General features: G+C 39.4%; 2 protein-coding genes across 4 annotated transcripts in view; both read right to left on the bottom strand.

The window, feature by feature from the left end:
* LOC104608338 (phospholipase D beta 1-like) overlaps positions 1–2,869 on the bottom strand; it is a 43,525-nt gene extending 40,656 nt beyond the window's left edge. For all 3 annotated transcript variants that reach the window (XM_010274289.3, XM_019199599.2, XM_088890102.1), the window contains exons 1-2: positions 2,648–2,869; positions 801–1,780 (exon numbers count right to left, since the gene is read on the bottom strand). In XM_010274289.3, coding sequence (XP_010272591.2) covers positions 801–1,780; positions 2,648–2,759 — 1,092 coding nt within the window. In that variant the 5' untranslated portion in view covers positions 2,760–2,869. The remainder of the gene's footprint in view (positions 1–800; positions 1,781–2,647) is intronic.
* Positions 2,870–5,921: 3,052 nt separating this feature from the next.
* LOC104608339 (phospholipase D beta 1-like) overlaps positions 5,922–18,420 on the bottom strand; it is a 30,468-nt gene continuing 17,969 nt past the window's right edge. Inside the window, exons 7-10 of the mRNA XM_010274292.3 lie at positions 9,375–9,523; positions 7,097–7,273; positions 6,605–6,802; positions 5,922–6,465 (exon numbers count right to left, since the gene is read on the bottom strand). Of these exons, the coding sequence (XP_010272594.1) occupies positions 6,166–6,465; positions 6,605–6,802; positions 7,097–7,273; positions 9,375–9,523 (824 nt within the window). The 3' untranslated portion in view covers positions 5,922–6,165. The remainder of the gene's footprint in view (positions 6,466–6,604; positions 6,803–7,096; positions 7,274–9,374; positions 9,524–18,420) is intronic.

The following is an 18,420-nucleotide window of genomic DNA, read 5'->3' as shown; positions in this document are numbered from 1 at the left end:
TAGGATCCTTGAATATTGTATTCTAAATTTAGGGAATATGATTCCCAGTTGGAAGAAGGTAGGAAATTTTTGAAATTCGCCCACCCATTCCACAATCCTTTTGGCGTCCATACGATGGATCCTACCATTCTTTCAAGGGGTTCACCTAACCTTGAACGTTCTAATAGCCTATAGTTGTAGCAAACCAGTGTTGAACAATTTCCAGTGCCCTTAGTTATATAAGATCAAATTATATTTTCACTAGTTTGACTCTTTTCCAAAATGTCCAGCAAGCACTAACTCCATTTCTTTGTCAAGGATATAGTAATACTATTGTATTATGAAATACAAAGATCAGGATATAGTAATAAATTAGAGAATATGAGAACTTAAAATCTAATCATTTTTGGATTTTACTGGCAACCCAAATTTACTTATGATATAAAGAAATCAAGAATCATTCCTATTCTCTCAGATGGTAAACATGGATCAGGCCTACCACCTCACAATTATATTTCAGAAGATCAGCCTAGTCAGATATGGTCCTGGAACCATTCCCTTACCTTAATTTTTTTTTTCCAAAGAATGATTTAATAAATGAATTTGCACCAACAGTTCCAGTTAGGATAATCATAATGACAATAAAAGTTACCAACCAATGATGATGCTGATGATAATGATAACCAACCATTGAGACTTATATAGCTATTAATCAACAATAAACATGTCAGGTAATTCTGTCTTAAGGATACTGTGAAATAGAAAAGAGCACTTTATGGATGAAAAAGAAAAAAGGGGAAAAAAGAATTTGGTGGCCTTACTGTTTTATAACCCAAAATTTTCTTTGATGTAGGATCATCCCATACAAGAAGCAGAATTCTCACACCTTCCTGTGATTTGGACTGGAGAAGATCCCCCAGAGTGGAGTCTGATGAGCAATCACCATCTCTAACCAGAGTAATTTTATGGTACACTGACCACCCAGTAATGTAAATTAACTTACGAGCCTGATGTATTGCATCAAAGATGTCATGCCAACATTTCCCATTCTTGTATTGCATCCCATGGTCAAGATTTGTATTTGGAAGGCAGCCATCAGGAACATGAGCATCTTGATAAAGTGTAACTTTTCCACCTTTTCTCAGAGGAAAGTAAGTGCCCGGAACACCATTGTAATCAGGACCACAACCAACTCCTTGGTGATATATGTTCAGTTTATCTATTGGGGTATATTGAATTGAAATAGTCAAGACAGCTCCCTGCTTGTATGGCTTCCCACTTGCATTGAGGATTGGGAAGGTTCCCTCTACTTTTTCTCCTGAATACAGCTGCTGCACTGGAACCCCTACAACACCTATAAGCTGGGAGCCTATGACATCATTGTCTTTTACAACAAAATGGACCTCAGCGGCATAATGTGCAACAGGAACATAAAAGTGCTGCGTCCAAACAGGGTTTTCACTATTTTTTATCACATAAGTCCTCCCGATTACAGCATCAGATACTGAAATAACCACATATGGATCACTGGTATCCTTTTGAGGCCCTTCTCCTTCAACTTTTCTGCTGAAATTCGTGGGGAATATCCCAAAAATGTCTTGGAAACTTCTATAGAACATGTCCATATTGGGGAGGTTTTTTGCCTCATAAACCCAAATATCTAAGTTCCCATGCAGAGGCAAGAACTTTAAAGGCCCTTCAGATACCTGAAAAGGGATTATCTGTACACTCTGACCATGCAGCGAGCTCTCTGATGATTCAGATAAGGGGTAATCCGACTGAGGAGATGAATCATCCATCCCTGAATAAGAAGGTGCCACATCACTAGAGAATAAAGTATTAGTTAAACTATACATATTTATCCAATTAATACCTCGTGCCCAGGCTCTGAAATGTTGGAGGTGGATTCTAAGACTAGTGGATGATTGCCTTCCAGGGGTAGGGGAATGGTTAGCAGAAAATTGCACCCTAGCTAAAATAATAATCTCCAGATGAGGATAAGGAGAAGGGGGAAGGGTAAAGAGATGAAATACTCACAACATGATTAGTTGGTAAAAAGCCTAAACCTGCAGAAGCTAAACCATCTTGGTGGTGGCAACCAGAGAAGCTATTGGCCTTGGTTGGAGTTGGGGGAACCTTCAGGAAGCAGGTACTAGCTGGATTTTTTTTTTTTTGGAGCGGGGGGGGGGGGGGGGTGTGTGGAAAGAACAAAATCGTAAACCAAGCATGGATAACAGTAGGAAGAAGGGAACAGAATGAGAAGACAGGAGACACTGGTCACAACACGAGGACCTAGAATGAATTGGCGAAGGATGAAGCTGTGGATATCGTGGTATGTTAAAAGAACTATATGAATTATTAAGACAGGGAGGTGGTGTCGGCTGCGATGAATGTAGTGTCGCATACGGGGGAGGATAAGGGGAGCTATAGGAGTCGTTGAATGAATACGAACCGTGGTTCTCCATTAACAAACACTATGCATGTTCCTTATTTAATGGCTTTCTGAAACCAAATTCCCAATAAGAAAGTTGCGACGAAATCAAAACGAGTTTCTGTTTCTTCCTAAACTTTCTTTTTACATGAATTAGTTTCATCTGAAATTCAGAACCGAATTGAATAGAATATGATCTAACCAAACCAAATGGACTCTCAGAGAGAGAGAGGTTACCGTTCGATCTTTGAGAGTTGAAAGATGGGAGAAGATATGACAGGCCGTCCAGAGGCGTGCTTGAAAGAAGTTGATGGACTGGAAATTTGAGTTCTTCGTTCTGTTCTTTCATTTGTTTTTTCTGTTTTTCATTTATTACGAAGAAATGAAGCCCCTCCAACGACCAACCGTCAAGTACGTCCTTTCCAGTGTCATATTTTCAGTTTCGAGGAATTCTATCGGTACGCGCCTCGATTCAGAGCATCAATACAGCGTTGTCCAGTGTTTTGAAAACTGCCTCGAAATGGAACCGCTTTCCGTTTCCGGTCCGGGCAATGGATCAGCGGTTCAATCATCCGGGTCAGATAGATCAATTTATAGCATTATAAACTGAATGATAAGAATATAAAATACAGAAATTTTCAGTTTATATTGCATATTCATTAGATTAAACAAAAATTTAAGTGTGATAAATAAGAATTATTATTATTAATAATATAAATAACTAATGATTCAGTAGTTATTCTGGCTAGGTCATTGGTTTGAGGGTGAACCAGACCTGAAAATCTGGCCAGGTGACAAATTGATTGGTTTTATTACAGGTTGAAAATCAAGCGTTGGTTTTGTCACGCTTGGACCGGACTGGATGGTTGGTCTGGTGAATGTGACCCAGCAGGCTTTTCGGGTCCCAATTAATTGGGAATTTTTATGGGTTTGACAATTTAACCGGCCAAATAATCAGCAAAACCATGACCCAATGAGCCTGGTCTGTCCCATTCCATCCATGGGATGGAGCAAATTAGCTTGGCCCCAATCTTTGCGCTCTACATATTTATATCTGTATTCTATCCAAACTGAGCCTAAACGTTTATATTTTGTGCATGATGAATCGATGACCTATCGATACAATTCGTATCGATTGATATGTTGCGAAATTTTGAATCATACTACTACCATAAGTGTACTCATATGTAAGAATTGAACTACGATTCCTTTTTTTACTAAAAGACAACTAAAATTGACATGCATCCCAAATTTGTTCTTGTGCCTGATTGATATCCTGGTGATACTCTACACAATCCTTACAAATTTTAATGTGCTGAAGTGAAAAAAAGTAGCAAGATATAAGTTTGCTTATTATTTAAAATCACAAGACCTTTAAAAAAGTCAAATGCACATTGACAGAACCCAATTTAAAATTTTTACCAAAATCCATCAAGAGAAACTCTTTTTAAAGCCTGATCAACATACCTCAACCTCAATTAGAATTTATTGGGCTTACTGGGTCATAAAAGGGATATAGGGTTTTAAACCCTAAAAGCTTCATCAAATCCATTCATTAGGAGCATCTTAACTTCCCATGTGCTCAATCCCAAATTTATATTTTGTACGATATGGTACATTGCTATATTTTGAACCTCATGGCAAAATATACCATGGATTTGGAAGATTTAAGCAACTACACGGAGCCTTATAAACCTGGTTCCTGGGTCATGATTTACAGTGCAGTACTAGGGACATTGCTTAAAAAAATTACATATTGAGCTCCTAAATTCAATCAAAATTGGATGCTTTATGATACTAATCCAATGCTCAAATCTATACATACCCTAAACCACAATAAGACAAACCTTTGTCTCACCCAGTAGACCTCCACATAGCCCTAGATCTAGGACCAAGTGGTCTCAGCATTTGAAACAGCACTAGAACTAAGTGGCCTACACCCTCCATCCCTACCCTCAATATTAGTCCGAAGAGTAGTTGAAGATAGATAAGCCAAGTCCATAAGAAGTGCAACAAAATTCAGCAGCAACAAAGACTCATCCACTTTGTGGCTTTGTGCAACTGCCCTTCTTTCGAATTCCATCAAAACCACCTAAAATATAAGTACATTCATGCACTCGGAGGTAAATCCTCCTCTTAACTAATCTCCTTCATTTTTAGGCCCTGTTCACTTTTTGGTAAGTTACTTATTCAGGTAACTGCATTTACCCATATTCTTTTATTTCTCAAATAAATAAGATAATGACCCTTTTAACCATAAAAATCTATTATTAAAAGGGACATTTTTGTCCCATCCAAGTGTAGGCAACTTTCTCCAGGTGGGAAAGTTATTTATCCACCTGGGAGATGGGTATAGGTAAGTGATATCCAGGAAAATAATGGGTTTCTTGATCAATGGAACCAAAATCCCATTGACCAACTTTCCCCCCTCTAAAAATCAAAAAAATGATGTCCCTTAACATAGTTTAGTTATCTTCATTTCACTTCAAGTACAGTTAAGTATTAACTTTTTTTTTTTTTTTGATCAGCAACTGAAAATTCATTCATTAATTTATAGAATAGGAGTACAACAGGGCTAGGTATTTCTCCTAACACCCTTTTACTTGATAAGAGCAATCCAATTTACAGTTCTTAACATTGCTTTTTCCATTTTATATGTTGTTTGATTCCAATCCCATGAGAAGGCCGTTACAACTCGTTGTAAATGTGGGACGATATGGGGGGAAGCCTATGGTGCCATTTGGCAAGTCTTTTTTGAAAGATCTTATGGAAAATTTGACAGCCAAAAGATGTAGCGGGCTTTTACATAAAGATCTTGGCAGCCCACAGATTGGTTGGAGGCACGTCTTTCTGTGTGACGAGACAAAAAAAGTTGAAAAACTCCATTTGGAGCTTCTTGAAAATAGCCCGAAATAGGCTTTCCACGTCTTTTTGGGGTAGAATCTTTCAGTGGCTAGATCTTCCCCCAACCAAACTGGAAAAGATGAAAACGCGAGCTGTCGGGCTTCTAAACAGCCAACAACTCATGCGGAAAGACACACCAAATGGGGCCTATATTTGTGCTACCCTGAATATTTGGTGCAACTCCAAAAGCAAAGCATGGAGCTTCATAGTTTCAATCAAGGTTCAAAATATCGATACACCCGATATGCCAGTAGGGGCGTATTGGGTGAATTGATACTATTTTTTTTTGCTTTTTTTTATTTTTTTTTTCTGAAACCGGTTCAGGGGGGGCGGTTTAGGGCTCCTCCACCCTTGAACCGGTCAGACCCCTGATACACCCACTATAGGGGCGCATCGGAGGGGTCCCGGAACGATACGTATGGGCCGATACGTGTCGATACTTTGAACCTTGGTTTCAATCATTTGGAAGTTTTTTCTAAGTGTTTTGAACCAAATTTGGGTGGAGCACGATCTTAGAGAAGCTGCCAGAACATGGAGCTTCACACCATTTTAATTTCAGAAATGTCTCCGTCTTTTACTAGAAACAAATACAGTGCCTGGAAACAAATTAAACCTGGGAGGACTCGTATCAATTGAATGATGTAAAAATGTTTTCATACACGTAATTGGGTGGAAGACTGGGAGAACTCATACCAATTGAATGATGTAAAAATATCATTGTACACAATATCAGGTGGAAAACTTTAGATTTGGATTTGCAAGAACAATTACATCAATGCACTAATACTGCTTGATTTGTATCTTATTTCAAATTCTGAACTTTTGAAGTGTAGCCATAGCATATGGATGCATCAGATGGTAAGATTTTCTTGAATAGCAGAAAATGAAAATGTTCCCACTATGCTCCCTCCCACGTCTGGGAAATTTTGACATCCAGGAAGAGGTTTCACCTTGCCCATTGGGTCAACTTCAACTGGGTACTTTAGGAGGTGTCCAGTCATCTCTGTTACATCATCAGCTGCAAATTGTCTCCAATTCAACTCTCCCAGTGACCTAACCCGCCTAACACATTCAAGGCTCTCAGGTTGTGTAAAGCATTGTTCAACAGATCCAATGTGCTCTGTCCAGAGTGACATCCTATACCCATAGATCTGACAAACACGCATGGCAGAGTTCAATAAAGGATACAAGATGAAACTATGATATATCACAATTTCAATTTCTAACACCACCAGTAATGAAGCAAGATGAGGATGCAGACTATTATCAGATGATCAGATCAAAGTGTACCTGCCCCTTTGGACTAGACAGTTTTCTAGCCCACGTATGTGATGGTTGATAAGCACCCATTGCAATCTCTGTGTCTCTGGTACCCTCCATGGAGCGCTGGTTAATGTTTGCAGAACCCAATATAACATACTCATCATCAACTATCATTCCTTTTGAATGAACATAGATCATGAAGCGTCGACTCTTCTGAGTGCGGGCCTAAATTAACAATATGCAGCATATTTGAGTCAGAAGGAATTGAAGTATGATTTTGATACTATGTGCAAACTACAGAATTCATATTCAAAGAGATGTAAAAAGAAATTAAATAAATGCCACTACCAGCAAATGGAAGAAAATTTATGGCTATGGTTGTAAAGATTGAACTACTTAAGGTTGCAATTATCCGGTTCACAGGTTTGAAATGTGTTTTGGACACGTTTCAGACAAAAAGAATAGTGAGTAATAATTTTTGGAAAGGGAGAAGGGAGTAACAAGACAAATGAAATTTACTTCAGGAGTGTCAGCTGTAATTGAACTTCCAACATATGGAGTGCCACTCCCATCTAGAACTTCACGGTTGCCGAGGCAGAAGAAATTCAAATAATCTTCTGGTACATATGTCTTCTCAAGACCGACCTCTTCCAAAGCTTTGTAAATCGTCTCATACATCATTTCCATCGTTTTATTCTGCAGCAAAGATATTAATTAAAGAAAATATAGAATCGGGGTTATGTATATACTGAAAATAGTTGTAAACATTAATGCTACCTCCAATTACAGTTTTTTGCTAATAATGACAACTAGATTCCTTTGGAGAATTAGAAATAATGATCTAACATGAAAAATATGGCATGAGAGAAAACTGTAAATTTCTTCAGTTTCAAGAGAATGGATTCTCATACTGATGAAAAAGAACGGATTTTCATGGGGTTTTGATGCATAAACATAGATTCAGGGAAAGAAAAGCAAAATATTAAAATACATGTATTTGGAGATTGATGTTACCAAACAAATGCCAAAAATTACACCCCAACTAAACCAACTGAACAATTCAACATCAATACAATTTTTCTATTCTTACCACACATATGCATATATTATAAGTTGCAAACTCCTGCACCCTAATTTCAATTTTAATTGAGAGGGTAATAATTGGTAGCCAGTGTAAACTTGACCAAACATCCAAATTGAATAACATAGTTTGATAGAACTTAAAGAGTTGATGGCATTGCTCTCTTATACAATTTTCTTTGTTCTTTGATAGTTTGATGCTCTTTGTCTTTAGCAATTTGTTAAGAACTAAATGGATTAGAGATGCATAAAGCTTTTAATAAGATCTATGAAAACATTATTTGTAGTAAAAAATGGGCTAGGTGATTATAATGTCATTGATTAGTGGTACCTTATGATACCAGAATACCTGTACAAGGGTGCCATAACCATATCATGTTGGATACTTCAATTTTTAGTGTAATTCCATATCCCATACCGTGTCCATTCATGTCCTTTATATGGGTAAAACAGGTGGTAGCCAATGTTTAAAAAATGAGGAGACATGAAGCAAGGCATTAGATCCTTTAGATGCATGAGGCATAAGCCTCATGAGTTACTATTTTTAAGAAAAATGAGAAATGTAGAAACATGCACAAGTGGAGCATATTTTTATATAGGAAGAGCATATAAATGAATACAAACAAAAACTATAAGAATATTAAGAGCTTAGAAAGCATCTCATAGCCAATAAAAAACTTTAAATGTAAAATACCGCTTTAAATATGTTCAGGTATAGATAAATCACATTTACATACATGTAAACATGTATATAAACATAAATATACATATACACACACACAACATCAAGGCAACCCTCCAGACACAAGCCTCATATACTTCCTAAAACACTGGTGGTAGCTTTGTACACCTTTGTGTCTTAATTAATCATTATCAGCTAAGCCTTATCTCAAGACTACCAACTATATGAGTCAACTACAGTACTCCTGTTCCTCCATTCTATTCTATTCCGTGCCATATACATTGTTAAATTATGAACCCTTAAATCATTTTTTACCACTTTAACCCATGTCCTTTTTGGTCTACCCCTAGCTTTTCTAGCCCTTTCAACTTGTAACAGATGACTTCTTACAGATACTGTAGATGGTCTTCTTTGCACATGACCAAACCATCTTAGTCTACTTTCCCTCAACTTATCACCAGAGCCATTCCTGAGTTCCTTCAAACAAGTTAATCTCTGACCCTGTCCATTCTAGTTTCCTCATTCATCCATCTCAACATTCATATTTCTGCCACACTCCTAGCTAATCATTACCAGAAAAAATATATTAATAAGAATATGCTTTAGACTACCAGACCACTAGAATCTAAGAGCTGCACCAAAAATTTATTAATTAAGAATCTTCCACACGCCTAGTACATGAGAAACTTCTATTGTTGCTAGATTGTAATTTTCTAGCACTTCCAAAGACTACATAGAAAAAATGACCTTACAACTAATTCCAGAAAGACAGAAAAAGCAATAAAGGTCAATTCCAGAATAGCAGATTCTGACCAATGGAAATAGCTCATTTGTTTTCTTTTTTTCTGGTGGAAAAATAGCTCATTTTTTTTTTCTGAAATACATAAACAATAAAAAAAATCTAACAATAACACCAATACTAGCAGTACTGAAAACTATAGTCATGCTGAAATCTACAAATATGATGAAGTAATATTTTGAAAAACATGCATTCCTCACTCAAAATGGACTTCCCAGGTACTAGTTGGAGACTACCTGCCAAAAGAGAATCCGTTGCATAGCAGTGCTTGTTGGAACACCCTCTGGCCACATTGGAATAACTATATAAGCAGCAAATCTTTCATTTGCTCTGATTTTATTAGCAATTTTTAGTGCAATCTCCATAGGTATTAAATTGTTGGCACCTGCATACAAAAGTATAACTTTGCATTCAATAAAGGAAATTGACAAACAAAGCATTAAAGATTAGATACAACTACCAAACCTCATATTATAAGATGGTTTCACATAAGACACAGAGAAATATGTTGGTAGTCAAGGTTCCGAAATTGGTTTCACCATAAATTTCACCACTCATGAATGGGGAAACCTATTATTTCCTGGCTGTGTATTGGACATCAGTTCAAAAGAAATTCTGTAGAATCAGTTGTGATGCAAGTTTATAGAGATTCCTCACCAATTCTACAATCTTCTCTCTCCATTCATACTCACCATGGCAAGAGATAGTTGCATAATGAGAAATGGTTACCAACTGATGTTTGATAGTAGTCACTTGGTAAACCATGTTCTCAGGAAATGGGAGGCTTTCTGGAAGATAGAGACAAAAAGGTGGGCTGGGGTTAGGATGAAATATTGGATCTTCTGTTTATACTAAGGATAGCTGTCATAAGGAATCCCCATTCAATCTTGATATAAAGTGGTTCTGCACAAGTTCACATTTCATTAGAAGGGGCAAAGGGTTCAGGAGATGTCCATGGAGATAACTTTTATTCTTAATGAGAATGTGAAAAAGGATTGTTCTTGAGATCTTGTCCATGTTTCGAGACAAGCACAGACAGGTATGAAATTGCTTATGGGTTAGATGGAGGTGGTGGGTGTTAACCGGGATTTTATTGTACAGCAGGTTAACATTACTATGAAGTGTATAGCTGTAATTTTTGTACAGCTTTTGGATTGTCTTGTACCATTTTGTTTGATTCCTATCCTTACACATCATGTTTTGCAATTGCTTCTTAATTTAATATAACTCTTTCTAATTGTTATCATTTAACAAAATAGGTGAATTTCAAAATTTTTCTCAAAACTTCAGCCAATGTTAAAGAAGTACAATTCTACACTCGAGTGTATAGTGGTACAAAACAAATATAGGAAACAAGAAAAAGAAATAATAAATGTAAATAGGTACTAAGTTAAACATCTAATTCATTTCTATCCACAGTAAGTTTCCAACAATTAAGGTGGTATTCAGTAAGTGTTGAAATAGGTGCTGAAAGTGGTGTTGGTTCGGCTGGTTTAGTGTTTATGTTAGTCATATTTGTGTCTTAAGTCCTTAGTTATTGGGCTTAAACTTGTTTAATATTTTATTTGTCTAGGTGTCCCATCACTAATCAGGGGCATTCTAGTCCATTCATGTAAGATTATTTTGTAAACATCTATATAAGATTGTAGGGCCGGCTGAAGTGAGTAAGCTGCCATTCTCAAATCTTCTTCTCTTCTTCTTCTTCTTCTTCTTCTTCTTCTTCTTCTTCTTCTTCTTCGGCTGCTGTGTTCCAGCAAACATGGTATCAGAGCACTAATCCGTCTGTCTGGTTACAGCCGCCACTTTTCTGCTCTTCTCTATTCCTTTTTTTTCCTCTCTCTCTCCTATCTTAGCCGCTGTGAAGAAACCCTAGGGCTGACCGTAGAACACAGCAAGGTCTGTATCTAGGGTTTCCCTTGGTTGTAGGGCCCAAGGGGAGTTTGTTCCAGAAGCTGATGCCCTACTAGACACCTTGCAGCAGGTAGTAGCCATTCGGCTGCTAAGAGAGATCTGTGTGGAACAGATCTAGGTGGAAGGACTAACTTCGACAGTCCTAGTACAGATCGTAAGGGTGATCACAGTCTACGACAGTAGAAGTCAAAGCCCAGCCTAATCTAGGAGAGTTCAGCACAGTACAGAGGTGGATTGTTCTTGGTTTCAGACCTGTTACGAGGGGTTCTCAGACTTGTAACAGCCTCGGTAAGTCTGAAATAGTGTTCTTTGTACTGAGTTTTCAATGGTGATCACTGTAAGAGGAAGGACATGTTTTCAATATCGGGAGAAGTGTCTTCTAAGGATAATAGAACTGGTGGGAGGTCTCCTAATCTGGAAAATCCAAATCTGCACAGCTTGCAGATCACCAGTGTATTGTTGGATGAATTTAACTTCAAATAATGGTCTGTTTCAGCCATGCTCTTCATTACTTCCCGGGAACTTACGGGTTATTTAGATGGACAGAAGAAGGAACCTGAAGTGGGTAGTGTAGAGTACACAGTATGGCGTAAGGAAAATGCTACTGTTATGTCCTGGCTGCTTGCTTCGATGACTCCAAGAGTGGCCAGGACTGTTCAACACTTTCCCACCGTTGCTAAGATTTGGGAGAAAGTGTCTAAAACTTATGGACAGAGAAAGAACAATGCCAAAATTTATAGGCTAAACCAAGACATTGCTGCATTGAGACAAGGAAATATGACAGTTGCAACGTATTTTACAACTCTAGAAGGACTATGGGAAGAACTTGATCATCATCTTATTCTCGATTGGGAGAATGCAAAAGACAAGGAGAGGCATGATAAACAAATTGAAGAGGGTAGAACCTTTAAGTTCTTGGCTGGTTTAGACCCAATGTATGAGAGCATAAGGTCTCAAATTTTGGGAAGGGATGAAATGCCAGATTTACACCATGTCTATTATCTAGTAAGGAATGAAGAGGTTAAGAGGAAAGAGATGCAAGTTGACACTCAAATACAACCAGTTGAACATTCAGCCCTGATTTCTTCAAACCAAAAGGGGAGCAAGCATTCAGACAAGAGGTATCTTAAGTGCACTCATTGTGGCGGTGAAAGGCATGTAAAAGAGACTTGTTGGGTTCTTTATCCTCATCTGAAACCAGCTGCGTTAAGGAAAGACAAGAAGCCCCAGAAGAATCAAACAACAAGTGGGAACCTTGTTACTAGTCACAGTGGTGATAGCTCGAAGAACACATCTACAGTTGCATCTTCTCCCATGGGACAGACTGCTAATTCCTCCACATCCGGGTCCTTGGGTTTCACTGCTGGTGAGGTAGAGGTCCTTAGCCGGGCCTTAACCCGTCTAAGGACTAAATCCCTTGCTTCCACCTCTCTTGCCAAATCAGGTATTGTCTCTGCTTATAGTGCAACTTGTTCTATAGATTCTACTTCTTGGATTATTGATTCCGGTGCAACTGACCACATGACACACATGTCCTCTTTATTTTCTTCTTACCAATTGATGTCTGGCCAAGATAAGATGAGAGTTGCTGACGGTTCTCTCTCCACCATCTCTAGGAGGGGGGGGGGGGGGGAGTTGACCTAAGCAAGGACCTCTCTCTTAAATCTGTTCTACATGTTCCCAATCTTACTTCCAACCTCTTATCTGTTTCGAAGCTTACCAAGAATTTAAACTGTAGCATAACTTTCTTTTTTACTCATTGTATCTTTCAGGACAGATTGACGAAGAGAACGATTAGGAGCGGTCATGAGTGTGGAGGTCTCTACTATTTTGATACAGACATCAGTTCGGCCTTACAATCAACTGCTGCCAGTAGTCAGAATAATGAGGAGTCAATAGCTAGGTTATACTTGTGGCATGCTAGGCTAGGTCATTTACCTTTTTCATCATTGCAAGGGTTGTTTCCTAAATTATTCAAGGGTATTTCAAGTCAAAGTTTAGTTTGTGAAGTGTGTCAGTTGTCAAAACAATGTAGAACTCTTTATCCAATTTCTAGTAATGAAATTCAAGCTCCTTTTGATTTGGTCCATTCTGATGTTTGGGTCCCTTCACCTCTTGTTTCTGTAGATGGCTTTCGTTACTTTATCAGTTTTATTGATCACTATTCACGATGCACATGGATCTACTTGTTAAAAGGACGTGATGAAGTGCCACAGATAACCATGGCATTTTGTAAAATGATTGAAACTCAGTTTGACAAGAAGATTAAGCAATTCTGTTCAGACAATGCTGCTGAATATTTTGAAAGATCCTTGAACCTGTTCATGGAGGATGCTGGCATGCTACACTAGTCATCTTGTGCTAGTACCCCTCAACAGAATGGGGTTGCTAAGCGCAAAAATAGACACTTATTGGAGACCGCTCAAGCTTTACTATTTCAGCACAAGGTTCCCAAGCACTATTGGTCTCAAGCAGTCCTTACCGCATCATATTTGATAAATCGGATGCCATCCAAGGTGTTGGGTATGAAAACCCCTTTCTCTGTCCTTTGCCCTTGTGAATAAACCCTAGTTCATTCTAGGTTAAAGCAAAGAAGAAGGAAGAAGAAAGAAAAGAGAAAGAAGGAGAAGAATATTCGGCGAGACTAGAAGAGAGAAAAGTAAAAGTCTCACTCTCCTAGCTGACCCACTTGACTTTTATTCATAAAACTTAAGTTACAAGAAAGACAATTTTGTCCCTCATAGAAGATGGGACACATAACTTAAACTCAGATACAATAGACATTTCACTTTCAATAAGATACACCAGAATGACCAAAATACCCCTGACTCGAGCATTCTAACACTCCCCCTCAAGCTGGAGAGTATATATCATATAGTCCCAGCTTGTTACAAATGTAATCTATTCTTCCCCAAGACAATCCTTTTGTGAAGAGATCTGCCCACTGATTTCCTAAGCTCACATGAGATGTAGTTATTACCCCACTTATCACTTTCTCTCTCACAAAGTGACAATCCACCTCAATATGTTTAGTTCTTTCATGGAAGACAGGATTGGATGAGATGTGAACAGCAGCTTGATTATCACAGTATAGTTTCATGGGTTTGTCAATTGAGAAACCCATCTCCTGTAGTAGGTTCTTCAGCCATACTAGTTCACATATGGTATGGGCCATAGCCCTGTATTCTACTTCCGCACTACTTCTTGCCACCACTGTTTGCTTCTTGCTCTCCCATGTTACAAGATTGCCACCCAGGAAGGTACAATACCCTGTGGTTGACCTCCTGTCTGATATAGAGCCAGCCCAATCAGCATCTGTGTACCCTACTATCTCAAGAGTTCCTCCCTTTTGGTATAACAAACCACGACCTGGAGCACCCTTTAGGTACCTAACAATTCTCAGAACAGCTTCCCAGTGAGGAGCCCGGGGATGTTGCATAAACTGACTCACCACACTCACAACAAAAGATATATTTGGTCGGGTTAAACTTTCCCACCAACCTTCTGTATCTTCCAGGATCATCAAACTCTTCACCTGCATCCACACTTAGCTTGGCATTGAGTTCCATAGGAGTCTCTGTTGGTTTAGCACCTAACAACCCTGTTTCTTCAAGTAGATCAAGAACATATTTCCTCTGACATAGGTTGATCCCCTGTTTTGACCTCGCAACTTCTATTCCTAAGAAGTACTTTAGCTTCCCCAGATCTTTCGTATTGAAGTGATCCTGTAAGAATTTTTTTAGTCTATCAATTCCATTGTTGTCACTTCCAGTTATGACAATATCATCCACAGATTGCCTTTTTGAGCCTGCACACCTTACCAGCCTCCCCCTGAGCAACAAACCCTAGTGGTTGCTCCATATACACCTCCTCAACAAGATCACCATGTAGGAAGGCATTTTTGAAGTCAAGTTGTAGGAGAGGCCAATCATACATAGTAGCCAATGAGATCAACACCCGAACTGAACCAATTTTAGCCACAGGAGAGATTGTCTCCATATAGTCCACACCATATAACTAAGAATAGCCCTTGGCCACCAACCGTGCTTTCAATCGTTCCACACTGCCATCAGGAAGATGCTTCACTGTATAGACCCATTTACACCCAACAGTGTGCTTACCAGGAGGAAGGGTGGTGAGTTCCCACGTGTGATTATGTTGTAGAGCAGAGAGTTCTTCTTCCATGGCTTGCCTCCACCCTGGGGAGATAAGGGCTTCCTGTACAGTCTTGGGAATGGGAACCGATGAGAGTAATGATATAAACTTGCAATGAAAAGCAGAAAGGTGAGCAGTGGAAACATAGTCTGAAATGGGATGAGAAGTACAAGTACGTTTACTTTTCTGCAAAGCAATAGGAAGATCAAGATCTGAGGGAAAAGAAGCAGTAGCAGGATCTGTTGACAGGTGCTGAAGTGGAGGAGGGGCCAAAGCACTTCTACGAGTATACACCTGAGTAATTGGCGGCCTCTCTGTAGTAACAGGCATATGATGTGCATCTACAGTAGGAATGGGAACTATGGGGAGAGGGTCCATAACCGGTACAGGAAGAGGAACCACAGAGGGAGAAGAAGAGATCCCGACATCTGAGAAAAATGGAACTGATTCAAAGAAGGTGACATCAGAGCACACAAACGATTTATGAAATTTTGGGTTATAACACTTATACCCTTTCTGAGTCCTCGAGTAGCCAAGAAAAATACACTTCGTAGCTCGAGCATCTAGCTTGTCTACTCCAGGCCCCAAGTGTTGAATAAAACAAACACAACCAAAGACTCTTGGGGTGAGAGGAAAGGGAGACAAAGTGGGAAACAACACGGAGAAAGGGGATTGACTTCCAAGGATTGACATGGGCATCCGATTTATCAAAAAACAGGATGTAAGAACAGCATCACTCCAAAAATGCTTTGGGACATGCATATTGATCATCAAGGACCGAACAGTTTCAAGGAGATGTCTATTTTTCCGTTCAGCTACATCATTTTGTTGCGGGGTGTAGGCACAGGAAGTTTGATGAATTATTCCATGATGTTCTAGGTATTGCTGAAATGGTGAGGAGATGTATTCTTTGGCATTATCGGAGCGAAGTATTTTCAAATGAACACCAAATTGAGTGCGTATTTCAGCATGAAATTTCTGAAAAATAGAGAACAATTCACTACGGTCTTTCATAAGGTAGATCCATGTCATCCTTGAAAAGTCATCAACAAAGATTACAAAGTACTTAAACCCATTGTATGACACAACTTTAACTGGACCCCATACATCAGAATGAACTAAAGCAAAGGGACTAGAGACACGACTATCAATTCTTGGACTAAATGAAACTCGATGATGTTTTCCCAATTGACATGACTCACAATCTAACGATAAAAGATGACTCAATGAAGGAACTAGCAACTTCAAAGACTTGAGAGAGGGATGACCGAGTCTGCAGTGCCATTGGAGAGGAGTAAGAGACGACTGAAAAGCCACTGGGGGGCCACCACCATCAAGGTAATACAAACCACCTGCTTCATGCCCTCCACCAATCTTCTTCCCCGTCTTGAGATCCTGAAACACACAAGAAGAAGGATAGAAGGTTATAAAACAATTAAGAGACTTGGTTAATCTGCTAACAGACATAAGATTAAACGGAAACTTAGGAACATATAAAACAGATGCTAAAGACATGGAGGAGAAATCAAAAACACCAACACCACAAATAGGAGATGTAGAACCATTAGCAAGAGTAACTGATTGAGATGTGGAGGAGCGAGAAAGGGAAGAAAATACATCAAGAGTCCCAAACATATGGTCCGAGGCTCCAGAATCAATGATCCAGGGTGAGGCTTTGGAAGCTAAGCAAGCCATACCTGAATGGGCAAGTGTAGCTGTGTTCTGCTGAGATGTTTGAAGGAACTGCTCATACACTGCCCGTGGTACACTCCCCATTTCCTGCCCGGAAGCACAAGCGGGTGTGGAGGGGGTTGGGACAGTTTGCTGGCTTTCAGTAATGGTGCTACTACTCTTAGATGTAGCATGGTTAGCCCAAGTGTTGGGTGGACCACACAAATCATAGCAGAAATTAACTGTGTGCCCCTCTAAGCCACAATGTGTGCATTTTCTCTGAGCATTACTCCTTCCTCTTCCACGACCTCCCCCTGACTCTCGGCCTCCAGTCCGGCCACTAGCCCGGTTAAATATGTGTCCACCACGATTGCTTGGAGGGCCATTGCTGCCACCACCACTTCTACTTCCACGGACACTCCTTTAGTCACTACCAAACCAGATCTATCAAAGAAGGAAGAATGTTCCACCGGCTCAATGGATGTCCTTTTGAGACGGGCTAAAACTTCTTCAAGTGAAGGGAGAGCTGATCCCCCCAATATTTGTGCTCTGACAGGCTCATACTCAACCTTCAAGTCCACAAGAAACCTAGTCACATCAAGCTGTTCACGTTGCTTTTGTTGGATCTGGACATCTGATGTTAGAGGGTGATACACATTTAGCTCATTGCGGATGTTCCTCAAACTTGCATAATACTCCTCTAAGCTTTGACTTCCTTGCTTCAAATTGAAGTACTCTTAGTACAACTAATATACCCTAGTTGTATTGTCTTGTCCAGAGTACAACCTTTTAGCATGATCCCAGATCTCTTTGGCTGTATCTAGGAACATGAAGTTCACACTAATCTTTGGTTCCATGCTGTTCCAAAGCCATGTCATTATCTGTGCATCATCTTGTTCCCAATCACTGAACCCAGGAGAATTAGAGGAAGGTTTCTCCTCCCTCACATGTTTTACTTTCCTCTTGGCCTTCAAGAACACCTCCATAGGCTTTGCCCATGGTACATAGTTCTCACCATTCAACTTGATGGATGTCATTTGAACACTTGTATAATCTGAAGAAAGCATGATGTTGGTTTTGTTGTCATTCCCATCTAAGGGCCTCCTTGTAATTATTCAAATATATCGTAATAAAATAGTGTTAGGGTGCTGAGAGAGAGGAGGTTCGAAACTCTCATTCTCAGACCCTCATTGTCGAACTCTCAAGCTCTCCTCTCTTCAGTTTTCTTCACTTGCCAAGTAAGTCTAAGAATTTCGTTGAAGCTAGTCCTTTTGTTAGCACATCTGCAATCTGCATCTCGGAAGGAGTACAAGTAATGCAGAGTTCCCCTGAGACTATTCTTTCTCTAATGAAGTGTCGGTCAATCTCAATGTGCTTCGTCCTATCATGTTGCACTAGGTTATTTGCAATATTGATGGCAGCCTTGTTGTCACAGTACAGCCTGAGAGGACACCAATATGCTGCAGATGTAATTGAGGACACCAATAGGCAACAAAAAGATATAAGAATCACCTACAACAGAAGGAAAAAGGACCCTCTAACTCA

Source organism: Nelumbo nucifera, chromosome 6 (genome assembly GCF_055504915.1).
Source record: "Nelumbo nucifera cultivar China Antique chromosome 6, China Antique-T2T, whole genome shotgun sequence".
In the NCBI taxonomy this organism is placed as follows: domain Eukaryota; kingdom Viridiplantae; phylum Streptophyta; class Magnoliopsida; order Proteales; family Nelumbonaceae; genus Nelumbo; species Nelumbo nucifera.
This window is presented reverse-complemented; position numbering and strand designations above follow the sequence as displayed.